The following is a 17,879-nucleotide window of genomic DNA, read 5'->3' on the forward strand; positions in this document are numbered from 1 at the left end:
GGAGAGCAAGGTGAGTAAAATGGCCTGTCTGATAGGTTTCATAATGACATGGACCATCCCCACATCCAGGTGTGTAAAAGCTAGAATCCTTCTGCTTCAGGCCATTAATCTGAAGTGTGATTCAAATTAAAAGAGCAAAAAAGAATGACAAATCTAAAAAGAGGGTGGAACGTGAAATGAAAGGAGAAAAGGAGAAAGGAAAGAAAAGGCTGTGCACTTTGTTCCCCCAACTCTCTCAAACTATCTTTGTATCTGTTAATCTTCCATGAGTCATTTCCTTTTGCCCCTCTTACTCCTCCCCTCAGTCCTCTCTTTCTCAGATTTTACTGATAGGGTCTTTATTCTCTCCCCAGACTTTATTGATACGGTCTCTATTATGTCCCCAGACTTTGTTGATAGGACCTTTATTCTCTTCCCACAAAATTCGTCAGTTTCTCATTCCAAGTAATTATGCTTGGCCTCTGCATTACGACAGAGACTTTCTTTTGATCCTTGTATTCCTTTGTCTCCGTCGTTTCTACATCCTTCCTCTTCTCCCTATGCTGGATTTCTCTTCTTGACCTTCTTTCTGTTTCCGGTACCCTCCCCTGTACACGCCTGAAGCCACCCCTCTCTCCTTATCCACATACCGGGAAATGCCGTAAGTCTCCTGAGTTACGGCGGGGAACTGCAGGCTTCCCAGGGTGACCACCAATCTTCGCTCCACCTTTCTGGAGCTTCGTCGTCTTCCTGTGCTGACCTCTGCTCTTCGGCTGCTGAATCTCGGTGTTGTTCCCCTTCTTCAGGGTTGGCGTTCTCGCCCTTCGTTCTTCAGCGCACTGGGGTCCGTACTCCGCCCACTCTTCTTTCGTCTTTTGGGTCTCGCCTCCCTTTTCTCTCCGCCTTGGTCTCGAGCATCAGTTTCCCTTCGTCCAGGCCCTTTGTTGATTGGTTGCATACAGCTATACACCCTACTTCCTTCAGCGGTTCTCCGCTACCCAACTTAACCCTTTCCTTCTTCTCTTCACAGGAAACAGTCTGTCGGAGTAGTTCATCGGGCCGCAGGAGGTGAAAAGGTAAGTTAGGGCTTGTTACCGGTGTTGAGGTAGACTCCGTGGGATGGATGAGGTTGTTTAGGGGGAGGGGGCGGGGTAGGTTTTTCTTACATTCCCCCACCTTAACTATCTTGCTTGAAAGAGGGTTTTCCATGGGGTATCGGGATAGATAATCAGCATTCAGCTGATCTTTCCCTTTTCTAGGATATGTGCTGAATCTGAAAGGCTGTAATGCTAAAAACCATATTAATACTCGGTTGTTATGTCCCTTGTTACGGGATAGCCATGCGGCATGATCAGTATACAAAATGAACTCCCTGCCTTCAAGATAATATCGTAGAGACTCAATAGCCCATTTAATGGCTAGGGCTTCCTTCTATATCACAGTGTAATGTCTTTCCCTTGGAAATAATTTGCGGCTGATATCAAGTACAAGCCTTTCTTTACACTGTATATCTACTTGTGAGAGGACCGCCCCTAAATCTTGCTCTGATGCGTCTGTTTGTAAAATAAATGGTTTCATGTAATTAGGGCTGAGAAGGACAGGTTCGGATGTGAGGGTGTGTTTCAGTTGATGGAAGGCGTTCAGGACAGTGGGAGATGGATTCTTAAGTTCTTTTTTGGTTTTTCTGTCTTTCTTTAACAAATCCGTTAGGGGGGGCTGCCATTTGTGAAGAGTCTAGTATAAAATGTCTATATTAACCTCAGATGCCCAGGATGGCTCTCAGGTCCTTCTTTGTTTTGGGAAAGGACAGATTTACTATGGCTGCGACCTTCTACTTCTGAGCTCTTATACAACCCTCCCATAGAAGGTACCATGAGTATTATACTGACTTTGCAGCTATGTGGCTTTTGGTTGGGTTAATGGTTAGTCCCCCTTCCTGCAGAGCTCAAATAACTTTAGTTAGGTGTATCAAGTGTTGTTCCCAAGACTAACTATATATAATAATGTCATCTATATAAGTGGCTGCAAACGCACTACATGGTCTTAATATTGTATTCATAAGTCTTTGGAATGTCGCTGGGACCCCATGTACACCAAAGGGTAATACAGTGAAATGATATAATCCCTGGTGTGGCGAAGGCTGTTTTCTCCTTGTCTTGCTTTCTTAGCGGCACCTGCCAATAGCCTTTGCATAAGTCAAGAGTACTGATATATTGTGCTTCGCCTAATCTTTCTATCATTTCATCTACTCAAGGGAGTGGGTATGACTCGAATTGTGATATTTTGTTGACTTTACGAAAATCGATGCAAAATCTGATAGACCCATCGGGTTTCGGAACGATGACTCTTGGGGAATTCTTTCACTGGTAGAGGGTTCTATAATCCCCATTCTAAGCATTTGTTGAATTTCGAATTCAACAGCAACCTGTCGAGATTCAGGTATTCTATAGGGACGTAATTTGACCTTTTACCCCGGAAGAGTCTGTTCTATAATTGATGTTCTCCCTAGGATTTGAAAGAATATAGATTGAAAGGGTCGTAAACAAGAGTCTACTTCGTTTTTCTGGTGGTCTGGTAATTATGGGTCTATGCTCTGTTTATACAGTGGTGAGGGGTCCTCATTAACACTTAAGAAAGTAGGTTTGGCTCCTTCCCACATCTTTAACAGATTCATGTGGAAGATCTGAGTATTTGTTTTCCTTTCTGGGTTCATCTCTAGTCGGTATGTAGCCGGGGTCACCTGTTCTAACACCCTAAAAGGACCCTGCCATTGTCCCAACAGCTTATGATCGAAGATATTCACCATAAGCAAGACCAAATCCCCTACGGCCAGGGTCATTTCTTTGACCTTTTTATCATATTGGATCTTTTGGGCTGCCTGGGCTTGTTCTAAATATGATTTTACAATTTCACGAATCTGGTCTTACTGATTCTTCAGGGTATAGATATACTCAGGTAAGGGCTTTCCTATTTCTTTTTCCTCTTCCCACTCCTCTTTAAGCATATCTAACAAAGTACGGGGTTTTATCCCATATAATAATTAAAAATGGGAGTATCCAGTACTTTTCTGCTGTTTACATTGAAGGGCAAAAAGGGCAAGGGGCAGCATATCCTCCCATTTACAAGATTCCAGATCTAATACCTTTTTAGTGTTGTTTTTAACATGGCGATATATCTTTCCACTAGCCCGTTTGTCTGCGGGTGATAGGCGGATGTCCTTATCTGTTTGATATTTAACTGTTGTCAGACCTGCTTTAATAGTTTGGAAACAAATGGCGTACACTGATCAGTTACAATCTCTCGCGGGAAACCTACTCAAGAGAAAATGTTAATCATGGCCTTAGCTATTTGAATAGCGTTAGGTTGTCTTAAGGCTACCGCCTCAGGGAATCGGGTGGCATAATCCACCAGGACAAGGACATACCGACATCTGCTGCGGGAAGGTAGAAGAGGACCGATTATCTCCATGCCAACCCTTGAGAAGGGTTCTTCTATTATAGGAAGAGGTTTCAATGGGACTCTAGAAGGTAGACTCCGGCTATTTGTTTTGACAAATTGGGCAGTCTCTGCAGTACCTACGTATTTGTTCATAAATACCTGGCCAATAGAACTTCTCTAATATAGCCTTTTCTGTCTTTTCACCCCCAAAATGACCCCCCAGCAAATGGCTATGAACCAGAAATAACACCTTTTCTCTATATGAGCTAGGTGCTAAGAGTTGTGGGTTGATGTCCCTCCCCCCTTTTCGGTACAGTAAACTCTTGTTATTAAAGAATTAGGGACATACTTGGTCAGGGTTTTCTATGGGAGAGGCTCTATTCCAAGCTTCTCTTAGAGATGGGTCTTCTCTCTGAGCACTCCGAAACCCTTGATCGGTTTCCCATATACTTTCTTTATCTGAACGTACTAGGGCCACATGATTCCACTCTTTCTTCTCTGCTTCCTTCTGTGTGCAACTTTTTTGGGGTTTGTTTACTGGCCATTAATCATCCTGCACTTGAGAAAAAGGGGCTGTCTTCCTCCATTCCTCCCCTTCCTTCCAGGATTTCCGCAACAGACTGTCCATACGTGGATAGTCTCTTAGCAAAACAAAGGGCTCCGGCAACTTTGGTATTAGTCCCACCCTCACGGGTACCGGTTTTATTGTAGCTTTATGTTGAATTTGTTCTTCAATAGTGGGATATCTCTTTTGTCCCCATGTACACATTGGATGTTTACCATATCTTCCATAGTTCGTACTCCCCCAGGGACCCCCTGGGGTCTCATGACCCTCTGTATACATCCGGTGTCTACTAAAGCCTCCCTGGGTTCTCCATTAACTGTAACCTGATGATGGTAACGAGGACTTGAACCTTCTTGTGTGCCATATGACACATTTGTTATGCCCACATCCATTGGTTCCTCCTTTTGCGGACAAATGCGTGCAATATGTCCAAATAATCCACAATGAAAACATTGTGGACCAGGAGGGGCAGGTGAATGGGTAATAGGGGCCATGGGACCCGGCATCAAAGTAACAGATTCTGGCTTCTTTGTGGTTAAGCCCTTTTGGCTCCTGGTTGAGCCCCCCCCCCCCCGAAGGTTTCCAGTTTGACTCTACCCTGCTCTTTTGTATTTCCTGTGCCCGGTAATATGCACTAGCTATTTCCACAGCTCTTTCTAAGGTTACTTGTGAATGTTGTCAGACCCATCGCTGTATGGGAGGGTGTAGTGAAGAAAGATACTATTCCAAGTATATCTTCTCTACTATTTCTTCTTTGGTTGATGTTGAGGGTTTCAACTAACGGTCAGCTAGGTCCTTCACTCGAAAGAATAGGGCTCTTGCTGTTTCTTGGGCCCCTTCTTTTATCTGCCGCAGCCGGATCCGATACGTTTCATCATCTAATCCCATTCTGTCAAGGATGCTTTTCTTAACTTCTTCATAAGGCGTAAGACCAAGGGGATTGGCTGCTTGGTAGGCAGCCTAAAGGTCACCGGAAAGTAGTGGTTCGAGGAATTGCCCCAATTTGTCCACAGGCCAAGTCGCTGATCTTGCCATCCGTTCAAAATTTGCAAAGAAGTCTGGGTCTTCCCCGGCAAATATATTTGTGCATTACTACCGAAGGTAGTGCTGCTGCTTGTGGCCTCGGTTGGCTCAGCACATCTGCTAATCTTCCTATTGTGGGGTCGTGAGTTTGTCTTTCTGTTAGGGTCCTATGTAATTTTTCCCAGTCTTCTTCTGCGACGGCCAAAAAGCTTTCCATAATCGGATCCAGTTTTTCTTGGCCTTCCGCCATTTTGAACACAATGGCCTCCATCCTTTCTGATCCCACCTCTGACACCAGGTTTGTGAGGGATGGGCGGAAAACAAATCTGGGAGGCCATATATGTTTCTCAATTTTGCCGGGTTTATTTGAGAGAACAAGGCAGTGAGAAAATGAAATGAATAAACAACGCAAAAGGTCTCGGTTCTGTGGATTATTGGCTCTGGTTTGTCAGGGCTTCTTCTTTCTTTGTTAAGCTTCTCTTCCTTTTTCTTCTTGTAGGTTCCAGTTCCGGTCTCCTGTGGTATGTCGTCCCCGGGTTGTTAAGAGAGAAGACAAGGAGAGCAAGGTAAGTAAAATGGCCTGTCTGATAGGTTTCATAATGACATGGACCATCCCCACACCCAGGTGTGTAAAAGCTAGAATCCTTTTGCTTCAGGCCATTAATCTTCTGAACGGTGATTCAAATTAAAAGAGCAAAAAAGAAAAACAAATCTAGAAAGGGTATTGAACGTGAAATGAAAAGAGAAAAGGAGACAGGAAAAAAAAAGGATGTGCACTTTGTTCCCCCCAACTCTCTCGTACTAACCATGTATCTTTTAGTCTTCCCTGGGTCATTTCCTTTTGCCCCTCTTACTCCTCCCCTCAGTCCTCTCTTTCTCAGATTTTATTGATAGGGTCTTTATTCTCTCCCCAGACTTTATTGATAGGGTCTTTATTCTCTCCCCAGACTTTATTGAGAGGGCCTTTATTCTCTCCCCTCAAAATTCATCAGTTCCTCTTTCCAAGTAATTATGCTTGGCCTCCGCATTACGACAGAGACTTTCTTTTGATCCTCGTATTCCTTTGTCTCCCGCCGTTTCTACACCCTTCCCCTCTTCTCCCTATTCTTGACCTTCTTTCCGTTTTCCGCTACCCTCCTGTACACCAGAAGCCACCCCTCTCTCTTTATCCACGTACTGGGAAGTGCCGAAACTCTCCTGATTTACGGCGGGGAACAACAGGCTTCCCAGGGCGACCACCACTCTTCGCTCCACCTTTCCGAAGCTTTGTTGTCTTCCTGTGCTGACCTCTGCTCCTCAGCTGCTGAATCTCGGCGTCGTTCCCCGTCTGCAGGGTTGGCGTTCTCATCCTTTGGTCTTGCGCGCACTGGGGTACGTACTCCGCCCACTCTTCTTTCGTCTTCTGGGTCCCGCCTCCCTTTTCTCTCCGATTCTGTCTCAAGCGTCAGTTCCCCTTCGTCCGGGCCTTTGTTGATTGGTTGCGTACAGCTATAGGCCCTCCTTCCTTCAGAGGCTCTCCTCTACCCAATGTAACCCTTTCCTTCTTCTCTTCACAAGAAACGGGCCGTCGGAGAAGTTCATCGGGCTGCAGGAGGTAAAAAGGTAAATTAGGGCGTGTTACTGGTGTTGAGGTAGACTCCGTGGGATGGATGAGGTTGTTTAGGGGGGAGGGGGAGGGCAGGGGTGGGTTAGGTTTATCCTTACACTTATATTTTGGGGAGGCATAAAACATGTATTCAAAAAGATCAAATGCATTAGTACCTGCGTAAAATGAAAAGATACGAATGTCCTCAAATCAATGAGGGTTCTAAACTCACTGTCTGAGTCACATATGACCCCTAAATCATATAAATGTGTCCCAAATGCCCAAAAAATCATTTGAAGTAAATGGGCCTTCGGCGCATGATTAAAAACACTTAAGGCCTTTTTACGAGTTTGGCGGTCTGTGAACTGCCAGCCCACCGCAGACCGCTGGGCTTGCGGTCGGGGGAAAGGCAGCTTCCACGAGGTGCTACTGAGGAGGTCCACTACCATCCGTAATACGAGTTGCCTTTCTGACGAGCCGTCTGCGCGGTTTAACCGCCTGTTTCAGCGGTAATGAAGGATTTGGGACGCATACTCACCCCTCTCCTGTTCTTCCAGGCAGAGTTCAACATGGATCCCTTTCTCCATGTCCCCCCCTTCACAGCAGCATCTTCACCCCGAAGAATATGACCCTGTTTGCAGCGATCTACAGGTGAGTCAATTGACTAGGGAGGCTTTGATTGAAGCCAGGGAAATCGGCATGCGATAAAAAGGCCTATAGACCATTGTCTATACTCTCCTCAGATTATAAAATACTGAACAGGATCCTGGCTACTCAGCTTCTGCCCCGCATGTCTACTCTAATCCATGCAGATCAGGCGGGATTTATTCCAGACCGAAACACAGCACTCAATATCCGCAGGCTCCTCGTGCTACTGGAGGCAGACTCCTATGAGATAATGCAGGCGGTGATCTTTGTGGTGGACATCGAAAAAGCTTTCAATAGCTTAGAGTTGAGCTTCCTGTATGATGTGATGACTCGTTTCGGCTTGGGCAGGTCTTCGTCAACTGAACCAGACTACTGTAGTCTGCTCCCTTGGCCAGGGTGAAGGTGGGGCGCATTACATCAGAGAGTTATACAGTGGAAAGTGGCAGTAGGCAGGGCTGCCCTTTCTCACCACTGCTCTTTGCCTAAGCTATGGAGTCGCTCGCTTGACATGCCAGGACTGGGAGTGCCTATGAGGTAATTAAAGTAGGAATCCAACTACATGATATTGCTTTAAACACAATGAACTTTTACTCTTTCTACCAGATGCGGCCCTTACGGGGGCTCGGGATTTGCTAGAGTGATTTGGTTCTCTCTCTGGGCTACATGCTAATTGGCTAGAGACCCGCCTGAAGGCATGGATGCACTCCAGTGGGTGTCCAGATGCCTGCCCTATCTCAGGGTACAAATTTACCATGATTCAATGGACCTACTGGAAGGGAATGTAGGACAGGTCGTTTGAGCGCTTCGCTCTAGCATTGATTTTTGGAAAACACTTTCTTTTTTGGATGCAGGCCGGGTGGCTTTACTAAAAATGATAGATCTCCCCCGCCTGCTGTATTTCTTTGTGGTGTTGCCAGTCTGGGTCCCTAAGGCCATATTCCAGAATATTGATATGTTTATCATGGGCTTCCTTTGGGGTACGGGTCGAAGATGAGGGGCATTGTCCACGGTGCAGTGGGCTAGGGAAGTGGGCGGTCAGGGTGTTCCTGACTTCAAAATATACTATTTGGCGGTGCAACTACAATGGCTTACTCAGTGGATGACCGGAAGCCTTACCCCTGGGAGGATGGGACCATCTGTCCCTGATTTTCCCAGTTTAATTAGGGTGCTTCTCAAACTTCCCTCCCCTGGACGGGCCGACCCCATTGAGTTCCGAGTGATGGGCCGCTGTTGGACTCGAAGTCTGAGACAGGCGCGTATACGACTGCCTTACTCTCCAGATATGACCTTGACATTTCTGGAGGAACTACTGCACTGGGGAAATTGGAAAATACTAACAGATTGGGTAAAGGCGGGGAGCATGAACACTTGGGTCCCTCTTCGAAGATGGCGTACTGAAGAGTGTCTATCCTGTTATGACTTATCGCAGGGCCAGTTCCTCCTCTAGGGTGCTGTAATGGCGCCCATTCGCAAACACTGACAGGAGGGCACAGTGGAACCCTGTAATAAAAGAGGCGCTCTTGTGATTTGGCACCCTATGATGACCCCCAACTACCATCATTTTAACTGACTTTAGTGAGTTATTTTACTCTAGCCTTAATGTAGAACGGTCCTGCATATGCCTGCTTCTCTTCTGTTTTATGATCTTGCTGTCTTTCATTGAGAGCTGTCAAGGAGTAGAACAGTGCATTTATATTATAAGTTCTTACTATTGGCTTTGACATGGCTTCATGTCATCTTGTTTTCTGACTTTGACTATTGGCTTTGAGATGGCCTCATGTCTTACTTTGCCTTGCTCCTGCCTACACAACAGTGTTTGCGATTCATATTAAAGGTCTTTCTGCTCCTCACTTGTTTTTCGCACCTCACTGACCAGAGTGAACTGGATATTATCTGTGGAATGTACAAGAGTCAAGATACAGGGGCTTGGCCAGCCACTGTCTTGGCCTTGACGCAGACTGGTACCAGCCCGCTCGTTTTTTTCCAATGAGAAAGGGGCAGAGTTTTCTAGAAGCTTCACCTCACATGAATAATGATATTTAAGCTGGAAGCTTTCGTAGGTCAGGTGGAAGTTAACCACAAAATAGACGTATTGCTGTGGAATGGTGACGGAACATGAGTCCTGACTGACACTCCTTCCTGGGCTGTTGAAAGGGCTTTCCCAGCTAAAGAGTTGGCAAGGATGTTGCAGAATCAGTCGGTGAGGTGTTCCTAACCACCCTCTCTGTCTCTTGTATATATATTTTCTACTCTTTGCCATCTGTATATATATTGCATTCTATTTCAATTGTTCATTTAATCATTAATTTGACATTTGAGAATCTGCATTTACTGATATATTTACTTTACCTTTTTGAACGTTGCATTAATCAACAGTTTTCTTTGAGTCTGCCATGATTGATATATTTGGCCTGTCTTTTTACAATGTTGCATTAACCCTTTCGCTGCGGCGGGAATTCCGCCGCAGCGCTGGGGGGTGCGGGGGGGCAGCGCGGTGGCGCTGTGCTCATGACGGAGCCGCTCCGTCATGAGCCACGGTTGAGCTGTGCTCATGACGGAACGGTTCCGTCATGACTCCGCCCATTTGCGTTGTCCCCCCGCACAGGCGGGGAAACAGCGCCGCATAGGCGGAGCGGCCGCCAACGGCCGTGACATGACGGAACCGTTCCGTCATGAGCACACGGCCACCGTGGCTCATGATGGAGCGGCTCCGTCATGAGCGGGGAAGTGGCTAATAAATGTGTATGTGTTACTTTACCTACATTTGGGTTTGTTTTCTTACCTCGCCTTAAGGAAGTGCTGGGTCTTGCCTTGCCTTTTGGGAGTGTTGGAGTTAGGGTGTGTCCTTTTTGTGAAAAGCAGATTCATTACATCTTGGCATCATTCTCACAGGATTCGAACGTTGAATATTTAAAGGGGAAGACATATGTTTTCTTGGAAATCAAAAGCAGATTCGCAGATACCAATTGAAATTCCTAGATGGGAGGTAGTCCCATATAGTGCATTAGCTCATGAGTGGGCTAATTGTGCTGGTTTGAGTGAGAATTGGAGTGTGTGTTTAGCTGACTTTGAGCCAGGGCAAGTGCTTGCGTGTTTGCAAAAAGTGCCTGTGAAAAAGGGAGAGGAACTCTCTACATTAGGAAGAAGAGGTTGGATCCTTCTAAATGCTTATCGTCTCATGCATTAAAAATATGTTCAGCTGCAAAGTGAGTGTGAAAAATTAGAGAAATAGTTTGTTGAAGCCACAAATACCTCTACCATGTTAACCTGTCAGAATAAATTATTGCAAGATAAGCTGGAAACCTACCAGACCGTAGCAGAAAAGGCTGCAGTTCGTATTGCACAATGCAAGTATAAGAAAAGGAGAGGAAGGGTTAAAAAGATAAAAGTATGTTTAGCTATTGCTAAGGTTGGAATTGACTGGGACCCTGAAACATGGGATGGAAATATTTGGGATTCCTCTGAGTTTTCAGACTCTTGTGGAGAGTGTGATAAAGTTGATGAGCATAGCCAGGAAGACAAGCAGAGTGAGTTAATGGAACGCAAAGTGATTCAGGCGCAGCCCATATATCGTCGAAAAATTGAAGGTGGTCCTAATTACCCACAGGGGGTTTCAATGGACTGTATGGAGGATTTTACTCAGCAGATTATTGATATTTCAGACAGATTCCGACAGAGACCTGGAGAGTCTCTGCTTACGTGGATGGTTAGGTTATTTGACCTAGGCGCTGCTGGTGTGATGTTAGATCATGGCGATGCAGTGAAATTCTGTACACTTAGGTGCCGATTCCGATCCTGGAAAAACCGGGTACGAACCGTCGGTCGGAGGGTTTTCTCCGTCCGACTCGTACCCGGTAAAAAAACATTACAAACATGGAAGTACGATTCGCACGGGGAAAATTTCTCCAGGATCGGAATCGGCACCCTTGTTCTGATTCTACAGTGCATGAGCAGTTTAGGAATTACAGTGACAATAATCAAATCAGCTTGTTGCAGTTGGCCGTGATTGGATGTAGTCATAAATACCTGACAGAGTCAGACTGGCCAACGAATGACACACCCTGATGTACATTTAGAGATGCTATACAGAGGCTTAAGGAGGAGGTGATGAAAACTGCTATTTTTCTGGACAATGCTCATAGGTTGATGGATGGGCTGTTGAATGCGTCTGAGCGAAATAGAATAATTCATACAGCTCCCCCTGCATATAAACAAGTGATGATGACTTTGCTAATCAATCAGGCTGGTAATACTTTGGCACAAGTGGTTGAGGCAGTCCGTGAGTTAGTAGAGGTGGGTAAATGGATAAAGACTGAAAGAGCTTCCAGGTCTGAGACTCGTACAGACAATAACAGGCTGTCTAGAAGGGATATGTTTATGGCTTTGTTAAAAGATGGTGTGGAGAAAGAAAAGATAGATGGAATAGAGACTAAAAGTCTGTGGGAGATGTACCGGAAAAGAGGTTTGGATAACAAGGAAGGAAGCAGGAGAGTGAATAAACAAAATAAAACGCAAAGACAGTCAGATGAGGGTGAGGACGGGGAACAGGAGAAGGAGGGGGAGAGACCTGCCCGCTCAAGCAGGAAGGAGGGGAGAGACTTAGAAAGCGAATGGCTCACTGAGAACCGGAGGGAGGAGTAATTCCTCCCTCAAGGCTATGATTGTACCCGGATTTGTCTTGGGCAAAGGTTGACAGATACAAGGCAGATTAGGAAATAGGTCAAGCTCCGGTACAGAGATGGACTCGCAAAGACTATAGACCTTATGTTGACATAGAAATTCATTGGAAACATCGTACTGTTCAGAAAGCCCGAGCCCTGGTAGATACCAGAGCGCAGGCCACTTTGATATATGGAAATCCCAGAAAGTTTAAAGGACAGTATTTCACAATCATAGGCTTAGGTGGTAAAGAGACACCAGCAGTGCAAACAAAGGTTCAAATGAAAATAGGCAGAATACCAAAAAGAGAATACACTGTATTGATTGTGCCCCTCTTGGAATATATTATTGGAATTGATATTTTGAAGGGAATGACTGTATTTGGAGGATGGGTACTATCAATTTGGATCAAAGAAGTATATTTAAGTTGGCCCTGTAAGGGTGGGTCACTTGAAGACTTCCCCAGTGAAGGTGCCCCAGGCTACAAAGGTAATTCATTTGAAACAGTATAGAATTCCAAGTGGGCATGAGGAAATCAGTGCAACCATACAGGACTTGATAGAGGCAGGCATGGTGACCCCAAATACCACGCTTAGAATAACCCCGTGTGGCCTGTGCGCAAAAGTGACAATACTTGGCGTATGACAGTTGATTATCGTGAATTGAACAAGCATACACCTCCTTTGAGTGCTGCTGTCCCAGACACTGTTACTTTAATTGAGAAAATACAGAAGCACCCTGGGACTTGGTATGCGACTGTTGACATTGCTAATGCTTTCTTTTCAATACCAATTGCCCCTGAATGTCAATTCAGTTTCTCATGGGATGGTAGACAAATGACATTTAAAAATGTACCACAAGGGTACTTGCATAGTCCCACGATCTGTCACCGGCTGGTGGCAGAGCATTTAGATGAGGTGTCAGTTATTTCTGGAATACAGCTTTGTCATTACATTGATGACGTGATACAGCGAGATACACAAGAACAAGTGCAGACTCAGTTAGACAGGATTGTGGAACATTTGCAGAGCAAGGGATGGGTAATAAATCCCGCCACATTACAAGGACCCTCTCAGAATGTGAAGTATTTGGGTATTCAGTGGCATCAGGGACACAGAGAGGTGGTGCCTCAAGTGAAACAAAAGATCAGAGAATTTGCAGTGCCCCGAAACAGAAAGGAAGCCCAGAGGTTCATTGGTTTGTTTGGTTTTTGGAGACAGCACATCTCTCACTTGAGTCAGATGTTGGCCCCTTTGTACAAAGTTACCCGAAAGAAAAATGCATTTGAATGGGGAGAGCAACAGCAGATTGCATTTGAATTGGCAAAAGAGGCTATTCAGCATGCTTTGGATTTGTGGCCAGTGCGGGAGGGGGATGTTGAGTTGAATGTGACAGTACAAGGACCATATGCTAATTGGAGTTTGTGGCAGAAGCAGGGAAGAACGGAAGTACCTTTAGGGTTTTGGATAAAGAAATTGCCAGACGCTGGAGAGAGGTACACCCCTTTCGAAAAACAGTGGCTTGCATGCTATTGGGCTCTGATGGATACTGAGCAATTGACCATAGGGCATGATGTGATTTTGAGACCTGAAATTCCAATAATGCAGTGGTGGGTGATGAGTTCCTCCAAGGCTCACAGAATTGGTCATGCACAGGAAGCCAGCATAATCAAGTGGAAGTGGTATATACAGGATAGGGCCCGAGTAGGTCCCAAAGGCACCGCGGTGTTGTATGAGCAGGTGGCGCAGGCGCCAATGGAAGAGACAGAGGTGTTGCATGATGTACCTGAAATACAGGAGTCTCCTGTAAAGTGGGGTAAGCCATTTAGCGAATTGTCTGTGGAGGACAAACAGTATGTGTGGTTTACTGATGGTGCAGCCAGGTATGTAGGGGCTAAGAGGCACTGGAAGGTGGTGTCATAATATCCTGTGACCCAGAAATTTTGACCACTAATGGAGAAGGAAAGAGTAGTCAGTTCACAGAACTATAGGCTGTGTATCAAGCTTTGAAACAAGAATTGCCAGGAGCATGTCATATTTACACTGATTCATGGTCCACTGCCAATGGGTTAGCAACTTGGCTTCCCAAGTGACATGCTCATAATTGGATGATAAATACAAAGGAGGTGTGGGGCAAGGAATTGTGGAAAGAGATCTGGACCTTGTTGACACAAAGTACAGTTACCATGTACCGACTCACTAGACCCCTCGTTTAATTCCCTCACAGATGAAAATGCTAAGATTTCAGAGGCCGAGGTGACAACGCAGGATTCTGACCTTGTTGGGATTGCGAAGTGGGTACATCAGAAATGCGGACACTTTGGAGAACAGATTACTAGCAGGTGGGCAGAGAATGGAGGGATACACATTCCCCTAGATTTTTATTAAAACTGTGATTTTGCAGTGTCCTGTTTCTCAACATGCCCGACATAGATCAGTACCACAGATAGTGAGAGGTCAGCTAGGAAGAGGAAAATTACCGGCACAGATTTGGCAAATTTACTATTTTGGGCCCCTGCCAACTAGTCGAGGATGTCATTATGTGTGCACGGCTGTGGATACATACTCTGGATATTTGATCACGTTTCCATGTAAATGTGCTACTCAGGTGAATAAATTGAAAATATTGGACTTGCTGATTTTGTATTATGGAATTCCATTACAGATCCAAAGTGACAATGGGTCTCATTTCAAAGGCAGATTGGTGCAGCGATATTGTGTGCAACACAATATTGAGTGGATCTTTTATATCCCATATTACCCACAGGCTGCGGGTTTGATCGAGCGCATGAATGGATTGTTGAGAGTTCAATTGAGAAAGGTGTCTGATGGCTCTTTAAAGAATTGGAGAGATCATTTGAGTGAAGCATTGCACATTCTGAATAATAGACCTTTGGCAAATGCAGAGACTCCTTTAATGTGAATATTAACTCCAGGCTTGCAGATTCAGCCACATGTGGCTACCAAAGCCATTCTTTACTGGAAGACAGCTCCTGGAGCTTTGGCTCCGTACTGGGCGACACCGGAGGCTGCAGGTCTTGACCTGCATGCGTTGAAACTGTACAGACTGAAACCAAGAGATATTACACTCATTGAGACAGGAGTGGGAATTCAGATACTCCCAGAGCACTTTGGTTTGATTGCCCCTCGATCTGGATTGTCTCTAAAGGGCATCCAAGTGCTGGGAGGAGTTATTAATGCAGACTATCAAGGTGAAATCAAAGTAATCCTACTTAACATTGGTGATGCAGATCTGATCATAAAATCTGGAGACAGAGTTGCTCAAATGGTGATCATGCCAGTGTACGGAGGGGTATTTAAGAAGGGGACTGCCCTAGCCCTCCTCCCCATACGTGGGGAAGGAGGGTTTGGCTCTACTGATAAGAACCCAGGAGCCAAAGTGTGGGTAGAGTCTCCAAATAGACCCCCCGAACAGGAAGAAATCATTGCAACAGGAAAGGAAAATGTCCAATTGATCATGAAGCCAGGGCAGTAAAAGTGGGAACATGTGCTGTTACTTGCGAGAATGAGTAATACCTGTTTTGTTTCTGTTCTTTTAGATCACAGTATGGCGTGTCTGTGCTTTGCTTGTGCTCGTTGGAGTCCTTTTGGGCGTGTGCATGTGGGGCCGGGGGGACGAGGAGCCCCTTACCCCGAAGTGACCAGCCGGCCATGCAGATTGTGACTCAACATGACAATGTCTGGTCTTACATCGCACAGACAGTCTTCAACAGATCATACTTCTGCATGTCCAACATGAAGAGCACTTTGGATATCGTGTCCACATGCCTCGTAGCTGTACCTACCCCTGTTGATGTGCTTTTGCAAATCTTTAATGTTACAAATGCAAGCGGGGTGGTGGAGGAACATGATGTAAAGTCCCATCTATCTTTTTATGAGTTTTGCCGATCCTGCCCTGAAACTACTCATACTGATTGGAAGAATATGACACAAGTAATTACATTTAACATTACTGAAGCCGACGTTTGCTACAATTTAACTTGCGATCCAACTATTATTGGGAAATGTGCTCAAAAGCGATTTGATGGAACTGAACATATTACAAGCTGGCAGGAAGAAATTCTGTGCCAATATCGAAATGACAACATTTGTGCAAATGTGCAAAACCACATGGTGTATAAGAATATAATATCTGCTCCCAGTAATTTCAGGCATGTCAAGTTGCCTGTAGGGTGGTTATTCTCATGTGGGAATGTGACATATACATATATTCCAGCGAATATCACAGGAGGACCATGTGCCTTTACTAGATTAGGTCTGATGATGATTCCATTAGATCCTACATCACATGCTCGGAATACGAGAGAAGCTGTTCAGCTTAGTGAAAATTGTGACTCTGAAGTTCATTTGTTATCCAAATCTGAATATATTAGTTTAGCTGCTTCATTAGTAGGAATTCCAGGCGTAGCCATTTATAATTCTAGAACTATTAGAAGATTGGCATGTTTAATGGTGAAAAATATTAATCATACATCGGTTGCTTTAGCAGAATTACTATTACTATTACTGTTAGACGCCTGGGGGTACCTAATCTTTTGCCTATGCTTCGTCCCCAAGTAGTTGATTTTAGACCAATATGTTATAGGAGTCATTGGTCAAGGGATGGACCATTATAAGTCAGGGAAAGATGTATTGGCCATTGACCCCGTTTTACATAACTCACTTCATTTTATGCTATTCCTACATGCTTTTATGATTTGACAGTAGTATTCTTGTGCTTTTAGTTCAGCACATGAGTTATTGCTTCAACATGTATTTAAGAAATGCAGTTTTTTCACTCGTAGGTATGTTTTTAGTTGAGGGGTTCAGTTTTTGATATGTGTTGAAATGGTGATAGTCGAGGGTCATGGGGTGGAATGTAATAAAAGAGGCGCTCTTGTGATTTGGCCCCCTATGATGACCCCCGACTACCATCATTTTAACTGACTTTAGTGTGTTATTTTACTCTAGCCTTAATGTAGGATGGTCCTGCATATGCCTACTTCTCTTCTGTCTTATGATCTTGCTGTATTTTAGTGAGAGCTGTCACGGAGTAGAACAGTACATTTATATTATAAGTTCTTACTATTGGCTTTGCCATGGCTTCATGTCATCTTGTTTTCTGACTTTGACTATTGGCTTTGACATGGTCTCATGTCATCTTGCTTTCTGACTTTGCCTTGCTCCTGCCTACACAGCAGTGCTTGCGATTCATATTCAAGGTCTTTCTGCTCCTCACTTGTTTTTCGCACCTCACTGACCAGAGTGAACTGGATATTATCTGTGGAATGTACAGCTCTGTTTCAGAGTCAAAATACAAAGGCTTGGCCAGCCACTGTCTTGGCCTTGACGCAGACTGGTACCAGCCAGTTCATTTTTTTCCAATGAGAAAGTGGCAGGGTTTTTCTAGAAGCACCGCCTCACGTTGAATAATGATATTTAAGCTGGAAGCTTTCGTAAGTCAGATGGAAGTTCACCACAGAATAGACGTATTGCTGTGGAATGGTGACGGAACTTGAGTCCTGACTGACACTCCTTCCTGGGCTGTTGAAAGGGCTTCCCCAGCTAAAGAGCTGGCAAGGATGTTGCAGAATCAGTCGGTGAGGTGTTCCTAACCACTCTTTGCCATCTGTATATATATTGCATTCTATTTCAATCGTTCATTTAATCATTCATTTGACATTTGAGAATCTGCATTTACTGATGTATTTAGTTTACCTTTTTGAATATTGCATTAATCAACAGTTTTCTTTGAGCCTGCCATGATTGATACATTCGGCCTGTCTTTATAAAATGTTGCATTAATAAACTTGTGTGTGTGTTACTTTACCTACATTTGGGTTTGTTTTCTTACCTCGCCTTAAGGAAGTGCCAGGTCTTGCCTTGCCTTTTGGGAGTGTTGGGTTTGGGTGTGTCCTTTTTGTGAAAAGCAGATTCATTACAAACCCCCACATTCCAAAAGTTGCCAATATTTGGTTACGTT

At 44.8% G+C, this 17,879-nt stretch overlaps 1 protein-coding gene across 1 annotated transcript; it reads left to right on the top strand.

Annotated features, from left to right (window-relative positions):
* Window positions 1-1,002: 1,002 nt before the first annotated feature.
* LOC146866104 (uncharacterized) lies at window positions 1,003-17,520 on the top strand. Its single transcript, XM_085640795.1, has 3 exons — window positions 1,003-1,055; window positions 5,505-5,571; window positions 15,457-17,520. The coding sequence occupies exon 3, from the start codon at window positions 15,569-15,571 to the stop codon at window positions 16,475-16,477; it is 909 nt and encodes a 302-aa protein (XP_085496921.1). The 5' UTR covers window positions 1,003-1,055; window positions 5,505-5,571; window positions 15,457-15,568; the 3' UTR covers window positions 16,478-17,520.
* Window positions 17,521-17,879: the final 359 nt, after the last annotated feature.

The sequence above is a fragment of the Triturus cristatus genome, chromosome 2_1 (genome assembly GCF_964204655.1).
Source record: "Triturus cristatus chromosome 2_1, aTriCri1.1, whole genome shotgun sequence".
NCBI classification, from domain to species: domain Eukaryota; kingdom Metazoa; phylum Chordata; class Amphibia; order Caudata; family Salamandridae; genus Triturus; species Triturus cristatus.